General features: G+C 36.4%; 1 protein-coding gene across 8 annotated transcripts in view; it reads left to right on the forward strand.

Moving 5' to 3' along the window:
• ANKIB1 (ankyrin repeat and IBR domain containing 1) overlaps positions 1 to 22071 on the forward strand; it is a 93915-nt gene that overhangs the window by 47073 nt on the left and 24771 nt on the right. For all 8 annotated transcript variants that reach the window (XM_030498085.2, XM_030498578.1, XM_030498404.1 and 5 more), the window contains exons 3-6: positions 7962 to 8262; positions 10678 to 10860; positions 18305 to 18422; positions 21721 to 21929. In XM_030498085.2, coding sequence (XP_030353945.1) covers positions 7962 to 8262; positions 10678 to 10860; positions 18305 to 18422; positions 21721 to 21929 — 811 coding nt within the window. The remainder of the gene's footprint in view (positions 1 to 7961; positions 8263 to 10677; positions 10861 to 18304; positions 18423 to 21720; positions 21930 to 22071) is intronic.

The following is a 22071-nucleotide window of genomic DNA, read 5'->3' on the forward strand; positions in this document are numbered from 1 at the left end:
TTGATGCATATTTGTATAAGGCCTTTCTTAGGTGCCTTTAGGTGATGGGCTACTACGTTAACATGAGGCAGTCCAGAACTGGAACTCAGACTGTCCTGGTTTGGGGCTGGGATACAGTTAATTTTCTTCCTAGTAGCTGCTGCAGTGCTGTGTTTGGCTTCAGCCTGAGAACAATGCTGATAACACACTGATGTTTTAGTTGTTGCTAAGTAGCACTTACCCTGATCAAGGACTTTCCAGTTTCTCATGCTCTGCCAGTGAGGAGGGGCACAAGAAGCCGGGAGGGAGCAGAGACAGAGCACCTGGCCCAAACTAGCCAAAGGAGTATTCCATACCACAGCACGTCATGCCCAGTATATAGACTGGGGGAAGTTACATGGAAAGGACCGATCGCTGCTCAGGTTGGGCTGGGTATTGTTCAGCAGGTGGTGTGCAATTGTATTGTGCATCACTGCTGCCTTTTCTCGAGGGGTGGGGTTTATTCCTTTCTCTCTCTTTCTTCCCCATCATCATCATTATTATTATTATTATATTTTACTTTTATTTCAATTATTAAACTGTTGTTATCTCAAAAAAAATCTCAAAGTTTTTTTATTTTTTTCTTATTCTCTTCCTGATCCCACTGGGGAGCTGGGGCATGTGAGCAAACAGCTGAGTGGTACTTAGTTGCCACCTGGGCTTAAACCAGGACACAGACCCAGTGCTGGCCTACCTTTAATCACTGTTATAGTCTTTTGGAAACAAGCTATTTGGGGGAGCAATACAGTGAAAAAGATTGTAAAGCTTTTTAGAGCCAGTTTAGGAAAGAGTGAGGACAGTGCTTGTGTTTTAGGCAGTATTTTTGTACTGAACATTACATTAAATCCGTAAGTGAAATAGGCCCAGAAGAGCATATGTTGACAGAGTCAAAGATTTCCATTTGAACCTTCGATTGCTCTAAGTAAAAGACGTGATTCATATGTGCCATAGTCTGGACTTGGTTATCAATTGGTGGTTTTCTCTGTATATCTGCAGAAATTGTTTGAGTACTCAGGAAATTGATGTAACCCATTTTGCCAGATGTACCATACTTGGTAGGAGTCATATGAATGAGAACAATTGGGAGGCATTTCTGTTTAGGAAGAATACAGAATTGGAGGCCATAGCAGAATACTTGGCATAAGGGATCTTGAAATGTCAGTGAAGACTTAAAATTTGGGGATGAAGAATTAGCTGTTCTCAGACTTTTATCAACAGTGGAGACGGTATCGTTGACAGCCACTCAGATGTTTCCTTTGCTGTTAGCCCACATCACCACTGGTATAACTTTGCTCCTTGCTATAGCAGGGTATTACTAGTGTTTATGGGAATTCTGGTAGTGTAGTAACAGTTCTTAGGCAAGGGGCCAGTTGAATTTAAGGCTTACAAAAAGTAGGCTGTTTTTTCTTTGATAAATGGTCAATGATCTGTCATCAGATTCTTTATCTTAGAATAGAAATAGTCACTGTCTCCTGCCCAGGTTTTAACTGCATGCAGAAGGTTCCTGGGCTGTAAGAGAAGCTTAAGAATATTAGTGAAACAGAGAAGAACCTGTAAATACTAATAAAGAATTTTCTATCATTATATAATGAATAAAAATATTAATAATTACTTTTACTAGATGTGGTTTTCAACATCAGGTAAATAATAATATTCTTCACAAAATTACTTAAACCAGCTTATACTTCTATAGAGCTGTCAATAATGACTAAAAGGATTTCAAGTACTTGCTAATACACTGTGGTTGTTTTGTTTGAGTACAGAAGTACTTTGAGTTAATGAAATAACCATGATGATTCAAGGTTTAATGCATCAGTATTGACCTACTGTGTTGGAAGCTGAATGATTCAATAATTATATGAATTAATTCATTGCATATGACTTTTAAATTACTGGGTAACAGGGTTTGGCGCTTGTGTATGTTGTTGTAACTAATGGTTTACCCATACTTCTCTTCATGCTCAAAAAGCTATGAGCTTTAGGTTTATGCCTGCACTGGAGTTTGCAGTGTAGCTTTTCTGATAGCAGGCTAGACTTACATGGACTATCTAATCCAAGGACCAGAGGGGATGTTATTAAAGGTAACCGTGTACAGATTACTTTTCCTTGTTGCTGCAGCTCACCTTTTTCTAGTACCTTACTTGTCTTGCTTAAAGAAACAGTGCAATTTGCTGTGTAATTTATATAGTATACAGAAGTGCTTTGCATTCAAAACTCAGTACGTTTCACTGTCTGAGCAGATTCAGACTTGCTTTAGTCTCCAACTGTCAGAACTACTTTACCATTTCATTTTACAGTAGTTTTTGTTTTGGTTTTATTTTTCTATATATAGGTATGTTTTCATATGTTTTTTATATGTGTATATAGGTATGTGTATACATATATATAGCTATAATGTATATAGCATTTATTTAAAGAGACAAAGAAACTGTAAATATGGTGGTTTTCATGCCCTAAACAGGAAAGAGTTTATAAAAACCTGAAGAAATGGTTGTGTTGGTGTTAGTTTCCCAGAGTGAGAGAGTGTGCCAGTTGTTTAGTATTCAAGTTCACAGCCTTGTGATCTTGAGTCTCTTGCTGATTTTCTGCAAATACAGACAGTAGTATGTGTGAATGTTACAGCCCTTTCTTTTTTTGTCACTTTTTTCAACACTTTTTTGATGCTTTTGCCACCTCAAGTTTGAATTCTGCAAAGAGCTACAGCTTGAAGTGAAATCTGGAAACTGCAGCTAGAGTAAAGTCTGGCTGCCTTGTGGTTTAGTGGTATTTCCCATAGGCACTGCATATTTTCACTCTGTCAGTACATTTCCAGGCAAAATTTAGCTTTCCATACCTCTTGAAGTTGGGAGCCAAATTGAGGGAGTCCATAGCACTGCTCTGTGAAAGTCTTTACACACCAAATACCACTGATAAAAATGGACGCCTGTCAAATAATGAATTTCTGATTTAAAATGTATTAATTTACAGGTTTTTGGACTCTAGTCATCTTCTCTGAACTTTAAGTCGTGGGTTCAGCTGAGCTTTTCAGCATTGGCCCTCACACTGAAGAGCTGGTCCTCTCTTTAATCTCTTTCAAAGAGATTAAGGAGATAAAAAGGGGGAATAGTGTGGCACTTTGAAACCTGTTTATGTGTCCAGAGTGAGGTGCTGGTTGCCTTTGTCAGCTCTGCTGTTTGTCACACCCATTTATGAGACACATAAGTTGAGTGAAGGGCAAGGAGAACAAGTAATCAAACCTGTTTTGTCCCCAAGCCCAAAAGTGTTTTTTACAAATGCCACAAAATTGTTCTCAAAAATTTGCATATGGTTCTTACTGAAGTTTTCCAGATATTTAGAGATTGTTGGACAATTTTTTAGCAGGTAACCTTGATAGAAGGGCAAATGTGTTTGGCTTAGGCAATATAATAGCCTTCTAGGGAGGATTTCTCTCTCTGCTGCAGGGGTTGAAAATCTACCTTGCTGATAGGCTTATTTGAATAGAAATATTCTTTGTGCTATGGAACGATACTAAAACAGCACAATGACACTTTAAACTATTTAAATCCATCCTAGAACATTTCATCATTTAGTTAATAGAGAAAAATGCCTTTCTACTTGTTTAATAACAGAGAATCTGCAAACAGGCAGGACATAAGCACTTCTCATTTGAGATTAGGATATACATAACTTCTTAAAAGAGTTAAATTTTACTAATAGTTTCTCACTAATAAATCTACCTTTTAAACATTGGTTAACCCTTCAGAGAGAAATTTGGAGTTTAAAATGGGGTACTAGTTAGACAGCCTTCAAATTTTACTTTTATGAACAGAGTTTCAGCCTAGGACAGAGCAGCTCATCACTGAACTGTAACAGATAAGATGAAATATCTACCTTGAGCTATGGGAGAGCGTTTGTATCCATTCAGCATTTGTGTCTTCTGCAAAGGTTCTTCTATAAACCTACACAAATCTTAGTAATGGAAAACTAATAGAGTACAACATACAATCAGTCAAATAGGGATAAAATCCCTGTAGCTTGGGATTATTAAAAAGAATCTCAACTGAGTTGTTGGGAAAAGTATAGTAAGGTTTTTAAAAAAATAAGGAGATGAATATAGACAGGATGGTCTCTTTAACTGATATAATTCAGTTAACCTTGCTATTATGTTAGCCAGGATTATTTATATTTTTATTTGTGAGTAAAATACTGCTTTGTTATACAAAGTGTTTGATTTATGGCTTTTACAGGTCACGAAAAAAAACATTGTGCTATTCTGAAATCAGATGCACTGTAACCTGATTCAGGAGTGAATCACATGCTTTAAAATACCACAGCATGGAATTCCACTGATGATAAAGAGCTAAATATTGAAAACAGTAATGTACATTGTAATATTATTAAGTCTAGAAGGTGATGATTAGATAGCTAAAGATACTAGAGAAACTTCGTCTGGTTTGGGAGGAGACAGTGAAGGTCATCTTGAAACTAAAAAAGCTCAAGCCCTGGTTCAGTGTTATACAGAAACCACAGACAGTTCTTCACTGAATTTTAAAGCAACATTTTACTTTGAATTAGAGAGAAAGCAGGAATCAGTATATCGAATATAAAGCAACTTGAAGTGGAAGGAAAAGATGTGGTTAATGAATACCCAAAGGACTCTCCTGACATTCCAGATATGCAGGTCTAATTAGCGCAGCCATCCAGCATGTTATACAGTCTAAGTACAAACTTTAAAATCGAGTTCAGGCACTTGATGTGAAAGACAAAGTCCACCCTGTTTGCAATGCTGAATTGTTTCTGTTAGCTTTGTACAGCGAGCTTGGTGCTGTTTATGCCTTTGTGCCAATGGAAGCCTTTAATCTCAATACTTCCTCATTTGTGTGTCCTCAGAGATTCCTGCTGAATGCTTCTGCGTTTGAAAAGCTGGCACTTTTGCTACCATACCACGGTCCTCTGTAGTGACTGCTGAAGTGATCTGGCCCCTTCTTTATCGCTTGCTGTTCTCTACTCATTCCGCAGTGAATTTGAAAGTAACAGATGTCAGGTAAAACTAGGCCTGCTGACTTGGTCATCAGTGTTACCTAGTTTTAAAAACTACTGAGAAAGGATTCGCACATGAAGTCTTTCACAGTCTTTGGCCACTGGCTCTTCCCAGTGCTGTGATCTCTTACTCCTCCCCCCCCCCCCCTTAAGGAAGGTGCAAGAATTTGGGGGTGAAGCATTAGGAGACATATGGATAGTAAATGCTATGGGTAGGGGGAGGAAGGAATAATAAAATAAAATTTAAAAAACCTTTATTTAGTCTTTACTTGGGGACTCTGAATTGAAAAATTAACAATTTTACATTTTCTGTTCATACTGCAGTTTACAATTGCATTGAAGGCTAAGTTAGGGGTAATATTTGCTTCGAGTAACATAACAAATTAAATTGAATTAAATTGTGAAAGGGACTTAGCAGAAGAAAAGATACTGGTGTACCATAAACCATATTTTATTGTAAAAATAGAGAAACTCAGATTTTAGTCAGTCTCCAAAGTTACATCTCACAGAGACCAAAATGACTTAGATTTAGCCTTGTGTTTTCTATATCTAGGTTTTTCAGTGGGTACCTGCAAACCCTCGTATCTAAGGCATCTAGCATTCTCATATCTAAGTGCCTCTGTAGAGTTCATCTCCTCATCTCCCAACTCCCAATGAGTTCTCTCCTTCCTTCCTGCTTGCCTGACTGCTTTCCAGCCTCCTTCCCTCCCAGCCCCTTTCTCTCCTTCTGCCTCTCTTCTTTCTCACTTTATTTCCCCTCCTTTCTTCCTGTTTCTAGTTTCATACTATGTAAAGCTAATTACAAGCAAGTTCATACTGGATAGTGTTTGATACTGGTTAGTCTTACCATTTAATGTAATTGGCTGTGAAGCATTTTGCCCGTGTTGCTAAATCCCTTTCCTCTGAAAACATTAAAAACCCAAGCAAACAAAATGTGCTGTCACTTTTTTGGCAACATCTTTAATCTGAAGTTTGGCATATTCATATTTCCTAACAAATGCATCTATCATGTCAGCTATCATGGAATGAAAGAGAGATTTCTCTAAGGAACATTTTGGCTGCCAAAATAGGGCAGCACAGAGGAGTCTGTTTTGGTTTTATCTTTTCCTCTGAATACTTTGTTGTCACTTATTTAAAAGAACAGTATTTTAGTAATAAGCTTCATTTTGAACTCAAACTGTTCAGAGATTTTCAGAGGGAAGAAAGGACAGAAATGCAGCTGGCCAAATGGCTGTCATCAAGACATCCTTCCATTGCAGGATCAGATCAGCTGTGCCTAAGTTTTTCTACTGAAATACTTGTCCAGTCTGTTTCCAATAATTTCCGAAAGGGAAATTCCACACCCACCCACCCTGTAGCCTCTTCCTTTATTAATAAAATAGTTTCAGGATTATTCTTTGTCCTGAACAAAACAGGGGAGATCTCTGAGAGAGAGAAAGGCGTACCATGTAGCGCCTGCTGGGTTGTATTCAGGGACAAAGGGAGATGGCATTTAGACTTGTAACCGTAGCACGGGGCAATAACTGAGGTAAATAACATTTTCTTTTGCCAGTTTGGTTACCAAGTTCTTCTGCTCTGTGCTGTTCACCAAGAGCAATATGGTCTGATTTTATATTTGGGCAGTGCCTACCTTTAGGTGGCTAAGCTGCCTGTTTTAAACTGGAAGTGATTGAAACTGGTTTTGCTTAGTCTTGGGGGTGAGGGCAGGGAGGGTGGAAGCTGACTTCCTGAGGATTCCAGAATAACTGTTTCTTTCATACTTGCAAACTGTTTGGAGTCAGGGAATGGGCTAGAGGGGAGATGAACAGTGACTTCTGCAGGGTTTATGTGTCAGGGGTCTTACAGGAGCAGAGCAAGTATTTCTGCAGTGACTTCTTGAAAGTATGTGCCATGCTTCTGATTTAGCCTGGTATTACCTTTCTGGGAACTGTTCTTCCTACCATTATCTGGCATTCTTTCACCATTGCTGTCTCTCTGACTCCAGTCCCACAAAGAAACGGTCTTCTCTGCCATTTCCTACTATTCACTCTCCCTTAAGAAAAAAATTCTTTTAGTATACCTCAAAAGGCTAAAGCAAGTTTGGATTCTCATGACTTGTGTGGTATGTCTCAGTTCTTCCATTTCAGAACTGGACGGTAGCTTCTATAATTCTTTGTTGGCAAGAAGCAGCAGAGAGCTGCATTGTCTCAGGAGATGTCAGGAATCAGCGTTGCAATTCCAGGAATCAGTCGTTTGTTTTCCTTTCGTTCCTAAGCTGATCCTTTTTGCTGGCCTAGTTCATTGTCCACTTTGAACTACCTCTGAAGCATTCAAGAGAAGACGTAAATTCTTGCCAGTCTCTGTCATCTACATAGGTGAAGGTTTGCGTTACTTTGTATTTCTATATATTCTGGAGTGAGAAGGCAAATGAAGTCTTTCCTTAATGCATGCAGTGCTAGCAGGAAAAGTATTTTGTCTCTTTTCCAGAAGTAATAAGTTCTGCATTGACATCTGACTGAAGGTACGGGAAAGGAGAATGAATTTTTAGAAATTGCGCTGGCATTATCTATTTTCTAAACTACCAAATGCACTGCTATTCAGGACATAGAGTAAAAAAAAAGAAAGTATCTATTTCATCAATCTTGTAGCTTAATAACATTTATTGCAATACAACACAGAACTGTAGAATAAACTTTGCCAGCTAAAATTTATGCCACAGACTGACAATTATATATGGTTCTTAGTGGTATTTCAGTAATTCATCTAGATCTTGGCTCTTGACTCCTAAGAGAAATGGAGGAGAGCTGTCCAGTAGTAATTAGCTAGTAAGAATGTTTATCACTAATATCAAAATCTTGGCAAGAAGAACAGAGCTGTCATAGACCCTTCCGACTTCAAGGAAATTGTGTGCTAATTATTTCTCTTCTATTTTCCCTCCCTTGCAGAACTTTCCTTTTTGTTAGAGATGGTAACCCAAATAAACGGAATGTGCACAATGAGACATCTATGCACTTACTGTGTATGGGACCTCAAATCATGATCTCGGAAGGAGCTCTTCATCCTCGCCTGACACGACCCTCAGAAGATGACTGCAGAAGAGCAGATTGTCTGCAGATGATCCTGAAGTGGAAGGGGGCAAAGCTGGATGAAGGACAATATGAACGAGCAGCCATTGATGCTGTTGATAACAAAAAAAATACACCGTTGCACTATGCTGCTGCCTCAGGGATGAAAACCTGTGTTGAGGTAAAAGTTCATATATAATCACAAGCCTTACACTGCTATTAGTAAATGACACACACGCAGTGATTTACATAGCTGTTTCGGGGAAAAAATCTGATATAGTATATTGAATTAACTTTTGAATTCTGTTTTTCATTAATTGGAAAAATTACAAACAGCCCAAAACATGCACTGTCTGTAGAGAACAGGGGAAAAAAATGGATTGCATATACATTAACTTCATGACAGAAATTCCTCAGCATGAAGACTCATGTAGGCCTATAAAATTTGGAAATAATTACAAGAGTCTAACACTGGAGAAAAAGCTTTAAAGGTAAGCATAGGCATATCTATATATGTAAAGAGAAGTGAAATAACTGCCTGAGAGAACAGTAGAGCTCTTTTTATTCTGCTCTGTAGCTGAGACTGAGAAATGTTGTCCGTGCATCAAGAACAGGTTTGATGTCTTTAACTTATAGTGCTCAGCTTTTTTAGGAGATACTATGCATCTGTGCTAACATAAGTAAATATAATTACCTTTTTCACAAATTAAAAATTACTTTAATGTTTGTGAAAGTAGCGGCTAGTAATGAGTAATTGGGAATCATAATGACTTTGAAGGTCTCCCATCAAATTTATTTTTAAACTATACCAAGTAATGAGGACTAGTATTTAATTGTGCTGGTAATTTAATTTAAAGAACACAAGAACAGACCTCTAACATTTTCAGAAACAGCTAGCATTTTCGTAAGCCTGGCTATTATAACATCAAGATTTGTATTTTGAATAGTAATGATTATTTCAGAGTTCAGCATTTATATGTATAGTAAAGGTTACTTTTCCAATGTGCGTAACTTCATGTTTATTGAGACTACATTTCACTTGTTAACTTAGCATCATCAACAAAGTTTTTTACCTCATTATTCACCATTATTCTAGATAACTTTTGTATATGTTAACCAGTCGGGTCCCAGCACTTCACTGGTGACCTCTCTTTGCAGTAAAAGCTGACTCTCTCCCTGTACTCTCCTGATTTTTTTCTGGAACTATTTTAGTATTGGTGTTACTTTTACCACCTTCTGATCTTGACCATGACAGATTTAAGCAGTAAATACTGTGTTCAGGTCTGGGGTCCCCAGCATAAGACAGATGTGGACCTCTTGGAGCAAGTCCAGGCCACAAAGATGATCAGAGGGCTGGAGCACCTCTCAATGAAGACAGGCTAAGGGAGTTGGAGTTGTTCAGCCTGGAGAAGAGAAAGCTCTGGGGAGACCTTAGAGCAGCCTTCCAATAACTAAAGGGGGCCAACAAGAAATCTGGAGAGGGACTTTTTGCGAGAGCATGTAGTAACAGAACAAGAGGGAATGGTTTTAAACTGAAAGAGGGGAGATTAGATATTAGGAAGAAATTCTTTACTGTGAGGGTGGTGAGACATTGGAACAGGTTGCCCAAAGAAGATGTGGATGCCCCATCCTTGGAAGTGTTCAACGCCAGGCTGGATGGGGCTTTGAGCAACCTGGTCTGGTGGAAAGTGTCCTTGCCCATGGCAGAGAGGTTGGAATTAGATGATCTCTAAGGTCCGTTCCAACCCAAACCATTCTATGATGCTGTCTTACAATAAATAATTCAGAAATTTCATGTATGAGTTCCATTAGGACTCATGAACAAGTACCATGGTGCTGTGTATTTATATTAATATTTGGTTTATTGGATTTTATAGAACCTCTCGTGCTGAGGCTTCAATTTGAAACAGGCTTTCTTTTGTGTCCTTCATAAAGCCTGTGTGGTACATCCACAAAGAAGCTGGATTCCAACAATTCATTTCACTTTTCTGGTTTATGTTATTTGAGATTGCTTTTGCATTTTGTCCAGCAACTGACTTTACAAACACATTGACAGATTTACTGTGTGATGTTTTAAAATTATTTATTCTGAGTTGTTATGCACTTTGCACACTGCTCAAAAAACATTCACAGTCTTCTTCATTGAGGCCATGTTAAGAAAAGTGGTCAAGTTATACCCAAATATAAAGAATATTTAAAGGTGTTTCTAGCTCCATCTTGCCAGGTGCTTGAGGACCCCAGGCCCCTCGTTTTCTATGGAGCACTGACCATATCAGTAGAGCAGAATTTTAGTCTTTAAAACCTAAAACAGAGACAGTTGTGCAGGGTTGCCATGTAACATATTTCTGAGATTTTTGTGGTTCCATGGAATTGTTGTGGCTATAGGTATAATTATGTATGAAATCAACTAGTAATGTATTTAATAACAATAGAGAATCTTTGTTTTCCAAAGACCATTGCTATTGCATTTTTCTCATCTTTCTGTTTTCCTTGCTCATATGTTTTTTTGTTCTCTTCTTAACTGACATGTCTTTTCTTCAGGGTATTATTTGAGTTAGTAACTAATAACTATTTACTTTGCCATTTTACTTTTCAGCTCCTAGTAAAACATGGTGGAGATTTGTTTGCAGAAAATGAAAACAAAGATACCCCATGTGACTGTGCAGAGAAACAACACCACAAAGAGCTGGCTCTTAACCTGGAATCTCGAATGGTATTTTCACGTGATCCTGAAGCTGAAAGCATTGAAGCTGAATATGCTGCTTTAGACAAAAAAGAGGTCAGAGGATACTTTAAATTCAGGCTATTTTACACATTTTTATTTGTAGTAGTTACATTGTGACAAAATTCTGCAAAGTGTTTCAGTAGGTACTGTACTTTGTACTGTGTATTTGTAAACCATTTGATTTTAACACAGCTCTTACAGCTTTCAAGTTAAGCTCATGGAACATAACAAATACATTGACAAAACTGAAGACAGGTTTTATTCATATACTTAATCATGTGGTCTTGAAAGTATTACAGACTGTGAGGCTAGAGAAAATACAGTGGGGGCAGTAAGCTGGGAAACAGTTTCTCTAAAAGAGACATTTTTTACATATTTTTATTACTTAAGGTGCCTTTCTGATTAAAAATGAGAGCAGGAGAAATTCTGAAAAGGAGAAAATGTGCTGGATAGAAGAGGGGAAATGTTCTGGTGGATATTCCCAGACTGAGGCAGGGTTGAATGTCACCAAAAAACAGCTGAGTAGTGGAAGATTTCAAAACAGTGCATTTATTTTCTTGTTTTATAACTTCGTGCCTGAAGCTACTGCATACCAGAACTTGAATAAAAAACAGGTAATAACAGGTGGTGTTATTCTGAAGTCAATTTTTGAAAGAGAGAGACAATTCACTGACAGAAATTTGCTTGAATTCTGGTATGCCTTACAAAAGACTGTGATTTGGTAAGGATAATTTGACTGAAAAGATTCTGAGCAAAAGCTCCCTCCCCCATCCGTTATCAGATTTTAATCAACTAACTTTCTAAATAAGAACACATAGATAAATTCTACGATTCAGTGAATATTACTAAGTAAATCTGTGTAAATTAAAGGACAATAGATTTCTGTATGGCTACTCCTTTGGAAAGTAGCATGGCCTTGACTTTTACTAGCTTCGCCCATTTACAACCTAATGAGGCTTAAAAGAGAGTTCATTCAGATTTAGATATGAGTAGGCTTAGATGACATTTGCTGTTTCCCTGAAAAATGCCACACATGGTCACCTTTATTTGGCAATAAGAAAGTCTTTGTACTGTTCAATTAATTTTCTGACTAATTTTCTTGAATAAATTAAAATATAAACAAACTTAATTAAATTGTTTATTCCTAGATGAGAGGTTTTGAGATTAGGTTTAATATACTTGAATTGTACATTGAAATGGCAAATGTAATTAACTAATTTTAGTTTCTCTGAATATTCCTATATTGAGACACCCAAATTGTTGCAAGAGTATAGTTTGAAATTATATTTTGTCTGTTGGCAAAACCACTTGTAAAGTCTGCTTCAGTTTCCTGCCACAGTGGGAGTTTACCACTCCTTTGTGGTTGTACAAGTAGAACTCTTTGGATGGTTATGTTGTTGACTTAAGACAGGAAAAAGTTTTCAAGATGGTAATATATAGTTATTTTATGTAACCTGGATAATTTTTATCATTATATTTATATCATGGGTTTGCTGGCATATACACCAGCACAGCTCAGAGAATAGTGAACTTACAAATATGGGTAAAGCAAATCAAGAACCACTTGAACAGGCTTTTCTGCAAGAAAAAATAATGTCCCATAGATGTTTAAGGTAGATACTCAGAGCAAGATCAACTTAAAGACTTGATAGTTATAAGGGACTCGAGTAAAAGGTGATTATGTTAATTTGGAGTCACTTCACTGAGACTATTCAAAGATACAGCTCTGTTCCTCATTTGACTTGTTTTTAGCAGAGTTCTCAAAGAGCATGAGAACTGAAATGCAGGCAGGCCTGCAGACCTAGATCCATCCAACATACCAGGACGGCTTTCTCACATACTCTAAAGATTCACAAGCCAAAAAAATCTCATCCTGAAATTTGGTACACTAATTGGTGGTCTTGGGGCTTCACATGGACCAATTCTGCCTTCATGTGCTCCCTTCCATTTTTTTTCTTCCCCTCTTTCTTTGTGACTTGTCAGTGGGATAAGTTCTCTAACTTCCCATGTAACTGTAACAGCACAAGTGCTGGCACAAGAAATTCCACGAACATGTAGCCAGGGGAAGTTAATTTTTCAATCTTAGCTCTCAGAGGGGCCAAAAACAGTTGAAAAGAACAGCCTTCGAAAGACTAGCACTAGCACTGAACTGCAATGCAGATGACTGCATGTCCTCATCCTCCAGGTCTGTGGACAAATGTCTGGGACAGGCAGTGAAAGCTGCGCTTAGAACTGGCTGTGGTGATACTTCCAGCTGTTATCTTAGTGGGGCATGAGATGTGATCCAGAAGCCTTCTGCAGAACACATATTCTTCACCAAAACATGCCCCTCAAAGATAGTCCTCTCGGTTTTTTCTCAATTTCATTTTTGAAAAATACTGAACACTGAGGGAAGTGAGTGTGCAAAATGCTTAACATAGTATTTAAATTGTAATTGTTTGGCAATGCCCTTTAACGTTCTTCCAAAACATTAAAAAAAAAAATAATTCATAAAGAATTAAAAAAAATTTGGAATACCAAGAAATGCATTTTCAAAGTCATTTCCTCTCTTGTATGAAAATTAGAGGAAAAGATAAAACATTTGAAAACCATGAGTAGGATTTCTTCCCAGGCAAAACAGCCAAACGGGCTTAACTCCAGTGTTTATGATATGCACAGTAGTATCTGGAATGATAGTACCCAATACCTCCCTTTCCAGACCTGCCATGTTTACAGCAGAAAATAATCCTCCTTTTCATACAGAGCAAAATATTTTTGTAGTGCTCGGTGCAATGTCATTGAATTGTGTGTAGAGTAAAAACAAAGATTTGTTTCTCATGTTGAGAACCAATTCATTTTGTTCTTCACTTTGAAACATTACCAAGGAATTACGCCAGTGCTCATGTTTAGAATTGAAACACTTGTGAATAGTGAAAAAAATAACTTGCACATACCTTTCTTTGATTACAGAGGCTCTCAAGCTGTCAGGAAATACAGGTTGCTGAGTAGACTCATATTTCAAGTTTCAGAGCCCAAGAGCAAAGAGATGTCCATCTTCCAGCACTTCAGTTTACTCCTTCCAGAGGGTTTCTGAATGAAATCTATTTCTGTTATACAGTTACCCAACCTTTTCAAATCTTATTTTACTACAGTGCTTACTGAAGCATATTTTTAAAGCAGCATTTCTATTTTATTTTGGGTTTAGTACACCTCAGACTTTTTTACTGATCAAATTAGAGACTGCAGTTAAATGGATAGCAAACAGACCCTAATAATTTCAAAACACAAACAAGATTGTTGAGTGTGTTTCCACAAAATACAGTTTGAAAGGAAAGCGATGTACCAACATACACATGATCTGTAAATCCCTGTATAAAATGAAAATGCTAAATAATTTAAGAATGGAGCGTAAAGTGTAGCTTGCTTGATACAAAGTTAGTTGTAGCAAAAGAATCCATTTATGATACTTTGGCAGTATTAGAGTATTAGAAAACAAGCCAGGAGAATATCTAGGAGGACTTTTTTTGTCTTGATTCTTTTCTCTTACTTTGTTGATGAACAATCTCAAAAAAAAAAAGAATTTGTTATATGACATCTGTGTTTATCTTTTTAATTTAACTGAAATCACACTAAATAAGACTGTCAACTATTTTTTAAACTGCTTTTATAGAGTTTTGTTGGTTTATTTGCACAGTCTTTTAATTTGCTGTTTATTCTACCATAGCAGCATATTTGTCTTGTTGATGTATCCGTGGAAGGTAACAGGCACCTTCACTTCAAACACATCACGCCATGTTTTAAACTTAAGAAATGCTGGGGAATGAGCAGTACTTCAATGCAGATCATCCAGGACAGATTTGGCTCTCAGTCAGACTCAGTAAAATACATTGTGCAATAGCAAAGTATATAATGTCTTCATTCATTTTACGTATGTGCCACTGAATACTGTAGAAATACACTGCTAGCAAATGTATAACATTTATTGAATGTATAGTAGTTGGAATGGTTTTCTTCAGTTCCAGAATTGATATTATATATATATAATGCAAATGTCATAAATACGAAGTTATCTAAAATGCTTAAAATGTACTTTGTCTCTACAGATAGAGAATGGTTTATTAAGTGAGAGAAGGGGACTACAGGTAGTTAAGACATATGTATATATAATGCAGACACTCATGCTTGAATGAGTTAAGTGGAGTATAGATAATTTTTTTAATGTATGACTCTATTAACAATAGAACTCCATCCATCCATAAAGGAGCATATTTACATGAAGTATATATGACACCATTTAATTATATAGTCATCACTGTAGCAAAGTGTTACTTTGCCCTTGCCTATTTTAATGGTACTTTAAAAGTGAATAAAATAATAATAGTTTGAAATTAACTGTTAATCAGCTTACATGTTAAAAGTATTTCTATGAGAAAAACAGATACAGAATTTATGAAATCTAAATATTAGTGGTAAAAGCTTAAAAAGAAAATAGTTAAAATGAAGGGCTCTTGAGAATACCAAAGTGTTGAAGTCTGTAATGAGAAGCTCAGCAGTGCATTAAAGTAGTAATTCAAATAGTATATTCCAAAATCATTATATAGTTAAATGGTGCTAATATTGAACAATGCCTTTTTCAGAACAAATATCAATAAAGAGCTCCTGCATAAATTAATATTAAAGGAGGTCTCTGAGTATCATAAGCTGTAATCAAAATCCTTTACAGCATATGGCAGTGCAGAGATGTCATCAATATTTGAAGCAGTTAAAAACAAACCTGTAGTATTACATAAATGATATACATCCTTATAACTAAAGACTGTGTCTTCTTAAGTCTCTACAAGACTTGTACATATTAACATTTTTAAGGGTTCTCATTGTATAAAGCTTCATTTTGGATGTGAGTCTTAACCTTCAGATTAAGCTGCTGGATCGTGCCAGCCCAAAGTTTCCTTTCTTTCAGCTTCTCCTGTGGGCTCATATATCATTTTATGAAACAAATTCATTTCAATTATGAAACAAACACATTCTTGAGAAATAGTTTCCTCATTACTTAAAAAGATAAAATTAGGATTCTCTAAAACCGCAGTATCCAGAAATCCCTGCTGGGTTGTGTGGAATGCTCCAGCTGAGGTAATATAATAGTCTTGCTGCTCACAGGAGATACTTGTTTGACCTAGAACCAATCAGTTAAATATAATTTTGAGCATATCTGCATTTCAGAATAAAATACTAGGGCCTAAAATACGCATATATGTTGCAGGTTTGACAGGAAAGACATTTCTTTTTATGATACATGTAGTCTTCCAAGAATTGAGTACTGTTGTGCTGACAAAGCTACTCGTTTTACAATTGCAATTCAAAATGCAGTTCAGATCAGTCAAGATGATTTACTCTTTGCTTCCACTTTTGCAGTATATTCACACAATTATAATCATGCAGGCACCCAGCTGTTTGTGTCCCTGTGTCTCTGACACGTTTTTAGAAATTATTTCTTTTGTAAGAAATTAAGTAGGTCAGCCAAATTCCAGCATGCTATGAATCAAGTGGCCCAGATTTATTTCAGTGCAAGCCATTAACATTCAGATTGTCCTTTACTGAGTCATGCATGATCAGCAATGGAAGGACATACAGAAAATCCCTGAACTTGGACAATCAAGATGAAGGTCAGGACACTCACAGTCCATTTCTCTTCTGTTTTTTGTGCTTTCTCAAAAAGGACAAAGACCCAATGCAGAGCCATGGCACCATTACTCCTGCCAATCACAAAGTTTTATAATATTGAAAAGTTCTTGGGTTTTTACAGAGTAGCTAATGGAAGAGATCCTTGTGGGAATTAGTTACATTTTAAAATGCGTTTAATAGAGTTTATTATGATATCTACAATGTAGGAAGCATGTTACGTTTTTTGAGTAGGTGTCTCAAAAATCCAAAATCATATAGAAGCCCAGGGTATCCATCTCTTCTGCTTTCTGCTTGTTCTTCTCAAAGGGTTATGTGCACAGTGGACTTTTACATAGATTGTAAACTTCCAAGGACATAACCAGTCTCTTGCTTCATGTCTATGTACGTATGCGTGCGTATGTGTGCATATTATCTAGCACTGGAGAGTCCTGGACTATGTTCTACATAAAAGCAAAATACAGATAGTAAATAATAATAATGTGCAGCCTTATCTGTGGTTGTCTATTATTGCTGCTGCTCTGTGTACTTTCTTTTCCAAATTGGTGAAGCCAGTTGACATTTGGTGGCAAGGTTCCTATGTAGTCCTGAGCACATATTGGTTTTAAATGAAATGCTTTAAATCTTTTGTTAGCTATTCTTTATATAAATAAAACCAATGCACGTAAGAATAATTTTTTCACATACCCTTCCTGTGTCCATTACAGATGGCCAGTACATATCCTCTCATTGTTTTTCTACCTTTTGGGTATTTTACCTGTGTAACACTTAAATAAACAAATATGTTATTTGCTGTCATGTTCTTCCTTTCTTAGTTTTAAAAAGGAGTCTGCAAAATGTGTGTATGCATTTCTGCTATCTTGATTGGAACTAATTCAGAATCCTAAAATTACTGCCTTTTTATCTTTCTAATTTTACCTTTTTCTAATGCTGTAATAAAGGGATGGAGCTCCAGACCAGGAAGGTAGCTGGATGATCTGTTCTGACTGTGTAGGGCTATCAGAATTGGCCATTGCTTCTCAAAGAGTTTTGGCATCTTCATGTACGGTGAATCCGCAGCTTGGAGATACTCAAAACCTATCTGGACACAGTCCTGGGCAGCTGGCTTTAGAGAACCCTGCTTGAGCAAAAGGGTTGGACCAAATGACATCCGCAGGTCCCTTCCAACTTCGACCATTCTGTTTCTGTGAACCTCTAACTGCACGTCTCATCTATCCTATTCATATCCTATTCTCCACTTCTGTGAGGGTGGATATTGCCTCAAAAGGCCCATACCTGATTCTGTTCACAAACTTATCCCTTCTTACTATCTAATGTCTCAATGTATCTTCCTCTAGAACAATTCAAAGTTACTGGGTCTCAATTAATATATAAAGTTAGTGTCAGATAATCTATATGCTGTGTATGTTAACCTGTCCTTTCTCTCACTCTCTCCTAAAATCCTTAGCTCAAATCTAGTCATGCATTTTCATACCAATTCCTTCAAAATTCAGCTGCATTCTTGGAAAATCTCGTGCTTTTTGAGAGAGAGACAGAGAGAGTTGATGTTAGGGTAGTTTATCATTTGGACATGGCCTCCAACTATAATGGAGAACTCTAGAGGTACTGTCTTTAAGATTTTGAATGTACAAAGATCATACTATAAATACTGCAAAATTACTGTGTTTCAGCCTAGCTTTGCATGCTCATTGGTCTGCACAATGAATAAATTTTGTCACATACTACCTCACAGCTGGGATGATGATCAGTAAAAGTGCTTTGAATGTTTTCATTTTAATATGGCATTAGAGACTAACTGGAAAATACTGTTAGACATAAATTGTCTTTCTTCTTCTCAAAGCCATATGAGGGACTAAGACTTCAGGACCTGCGAAGGCTTAAGGATATGCTGATTGTGGAATCCGCTGACATGCTCCAAGCCCCGCTCTTTACTGCAGAAGCTCTACTTCGGGCACATGGTAATCCAAAACCTTCAAAACTAAAGAATTTGTTTTCTGCAAAATCAAAATTGCAGTTTTATGTTTACTTTTTATTTCCAAGTAAGAGACAGGTAATGGTTAATCAAATACCAGGAAACAGCTCACACAGTACTTCAGAAAGAAGTACAGCTGCAGTCTGTCAAAAAAACATTGAGGCAGACAGGGGAGCTGATAGGAAAGTGATTCAAACTAGGAATTATAATGGAAGGCATTTTAACTTAAGCAGTGTGGAGAAACAGAGCTTTCATATTTTGGAGAGAGACACAGAAGTAGAACTTCTATGGTTTTATATGTAAAAAAAAGTCAAATTCATTGTACCTATTTTTGTGAGACAATTGGTTTTCTACCTCTATATATTTATGTATAAAACTGGATCAAAAATTTTTTTTTATTTGTTTTTTGTTGCAATAAAAGCAGTCTGACCATTGTAATAAATAGTTGGAAATTTTCTTGGGGTTTAAAGCATAGGAGTGTATGTCCTTTGAAGGATTTTCGTAGTTATGCTTTTAATACAGGGTATACTTTTCCATGTGTGTGTCTGTGACTAGTTTAATTTCACTGAAATCACTGCACTCTTGTCATGTAATTTAAACTGGGGTTGTCAGAATGGGGATATACTGAATTCAGTGTGTTCGCTCCAGACAAAAGTATCTCTGAAACTCAGTGGAAGCTTTTTATGTTTTGATTCAGTGATTCAAAACTTGTGCTTACTGAAGCATCTACATTGTTACTGTATGCCAAAGGAACTACTCAGGCAGCTAATGGTTTGCATGCTCGTCACTGTATTGCTGGGTTAAGCTTTCATACACTATTATTTTTGTGCGTTCCTTGTTAAAATAAAAGGGAGAGGGAAAAGTGAAATAGGAAAACGTTATTTTAAACCCACAATGTTTGGCAGACTTTCACAAGGAGGTGTGGTACCTGAAACTCATATCTTTTTACATTATTTTTTATAATTGGTATTTGTGTTTCTTTTAACATTGAATTAAGTCAATCTAAACTTGTGCCACTCTGATGATGTTTAAGGCACAGTCTTTGCATATGTTTTTTAACACTGAGTATTTGTTTATTTTTTCTAATGTATTTATAATATGTGCAATATTTGAATGCTATTTTTGATTTTCAAAATATCTCATTAAGGCTAAATATTACTAAGTATTTGACTAAGTGGGTAGGCAGATTGTGTAACTTGTGCAGACACTTTGAAGAGGAAAATGATGGCAGTGCTGTTCAAACTTGCAGCACAGTCTGTGGTAAGTCCAAAAGCAGCAAGGTTGATGGAAACTGTGAAGAAGTGTCTGCCAGCATCTAGCAAGCAGGGACTGAAAGTTGAGAAGAAACCAGTCTGTGTTGGAAAGGTCATTCTACTGATGTTGCCTTAGTGATGTAGTGGTAACTTAATGCAGTTGGCCAGTATGGAGAAAGAAGCACAGACAATTTGCAAGTCATGAGAAAGTCAACTATTTTGCCTGTAGCTGTAGTCATACACTGGGACTTATTCAAACAGAATTTATTTTATTTGAAATGGAGACATAGAAGTGGTTCAGTCTAGTAAAGGGAATAATTGAGCTATTTACAAAGGCTTAGGCAATTGGGAAACATCGAATGTCAAATTGTAATGTTTTTGCATTCAGTCTTGAAATTCATAAAAGAATAACGTGAAATCTTAATTCTTAATGTATGAAAAACATGTTTTAAATTCTTGGAAAGATCATTCTTCTTTACTACTTTTAGTAGTTAACAGACATGTAATATTTAATCCAGCAAACTTTGCTTTCTTTCATAGTACAACTATATTAATTTACTGAGACCGGCTGTAAGAGTTTGAGTGTATTTTTCTTTTTTTTTTTGTTGTTGGTTTGTTTTTTTTTTAATTAAGAGACAGAAGTATAGAGTTAGAGCCAAGATTAAACAATGCTGTTATGGCAGTCAAATGCTAATAAAAATTATAATTTTTGAAGTATAAATATGCTCAGGGTCTACATCTTTAAACAAATTAAACTAACCCATGGTATGTTTTAGCTTAAGTAAGCACCTGATCACTAAATCATCTCCAGCTCAAAGGCATTTTTTCATATGAGGAGAGAGTAGATTTTGGTATGATAGCAATCATTTGACAGAGGCAATGTATGTACTAAGTTCAGTGATTATAATATGTTTTGGGTTTTTTTTGCCAGCATTAATACAGCACTGGAATACAATATATCTTTTTCTTATAAAATCTAAAATTCAACAAAAATAAGACAGATCATCTGGTTAATAACATTGAGTTTCCCATGGGAGTACCTAACATTAAAAAAAACCCAATAGGAAAAAATTGGGAAATTTCTCTTTCCTTCTGAAATTCTAGTTCACCTGAATTCTAGTTCACCATAGTGTTGATGGTCTTAGATTCAAATACATATAGGAATTGGATAGATTTACATTTAAATGAGAAATTTTAAATATTTTTAATAGAAAAAATCACTATTCTTAAGATAGCTTTAGTATTACTGTTAAGAATCAGAAACAGAAAACAATGATTAAGAAAAATTTGATTTGGTTTTAAGATCTTCATAATAAAATTTGTTTCAGTGGTTCTTTTTTGTATATAAGTAGACGGTGTTAATTATGAATAAAAGAAAAGAGTTCAGGAACATTTATAGAATTAAAATGCAGTAAGAATGTAAGAATATATGAAATATTTTTTGCAATTGGGTGGAGGGTTCCTCCCCACCCCCACCCCAAAATACATCACTCATGCTGTAAACACTCATAACTTATTAGGTCGCAAATCTTTTTGTAATCCAATTGTATCTTGGTCTTCTTCCTTCATTTGTAGCACTTCGCTTCATCTTAAAAAACCACAATAGATAAAAGTGAATCCATATCAAACAGTTACTTTTTTCATAGAAAGAGAAAATACTGAAAATTCTGTGGTGCAAGGGCTGTTATACGTTGATCTGTCTTTGCAAGTCACTGCAGTTCTGGTTTCTGATTGAGTCTCCTAACTACTACAGTTGCTGTAAATAAATAATAAAAATAATTTTACTTAAGACTGATATTACAGGGAAAGGAGATGCTTGCAATGCGTTTAGTTACATAAATACGTGTATTATCTTGGAATGTGTTCTGTAAAATTTAATGCCTAAAGTTCCATTCACTTATACTTTATCATATTTATTTTTTTCTAAACTTTTTAGCTTAATGTTTATATATCCTTTGGAGGGTGCAGTTACAAAATATATTTCAAACATTGCCAGCTGCATAATGTCCTGTATCTGTATCTTTATTGAAGACTGGGACAGGGAGAAGTTACTTGAAGCATGGATGTCAAATCCAGAGAACTGCTGCCAGCGTTCAGGGGTTCAGATGCCAACTCCCCCTCCAAGTGGATACAATGCTTGGGATACGCTCCCTTCTCCACGAACTCCACGCACTACTCGCTCTTCTGTAACTTCCCCTGATGAAATCACCCCCTCACCAGGAGACATTGAGACAGCTGTGGTAAGATTATAAATAGATCTGAAACTAGTAGGGCAGAAGAGCTTATTTCTAATCATAGCACACCTATGTGGACAGGAGAGCTGCATTGTCATCTCATTCTGAAAATACATTTGTAAAGATGTAAGGTGTGCTTCTCTTTCCA

This window comes from Strigops habroptila, chromosome 1, assembly GCF_004027225.2.
Source record: "Strigops habroptila isolate Jane chromosome 1, bStrHab1.2.pri, whole genome shotgun sequence".
Classification (NCBI taxonomy): Eukaryota; Metazoa; Chordata; class Aves; order Psittaciformes; family Psittacidae; genus Strigops; species Strigops habroptila.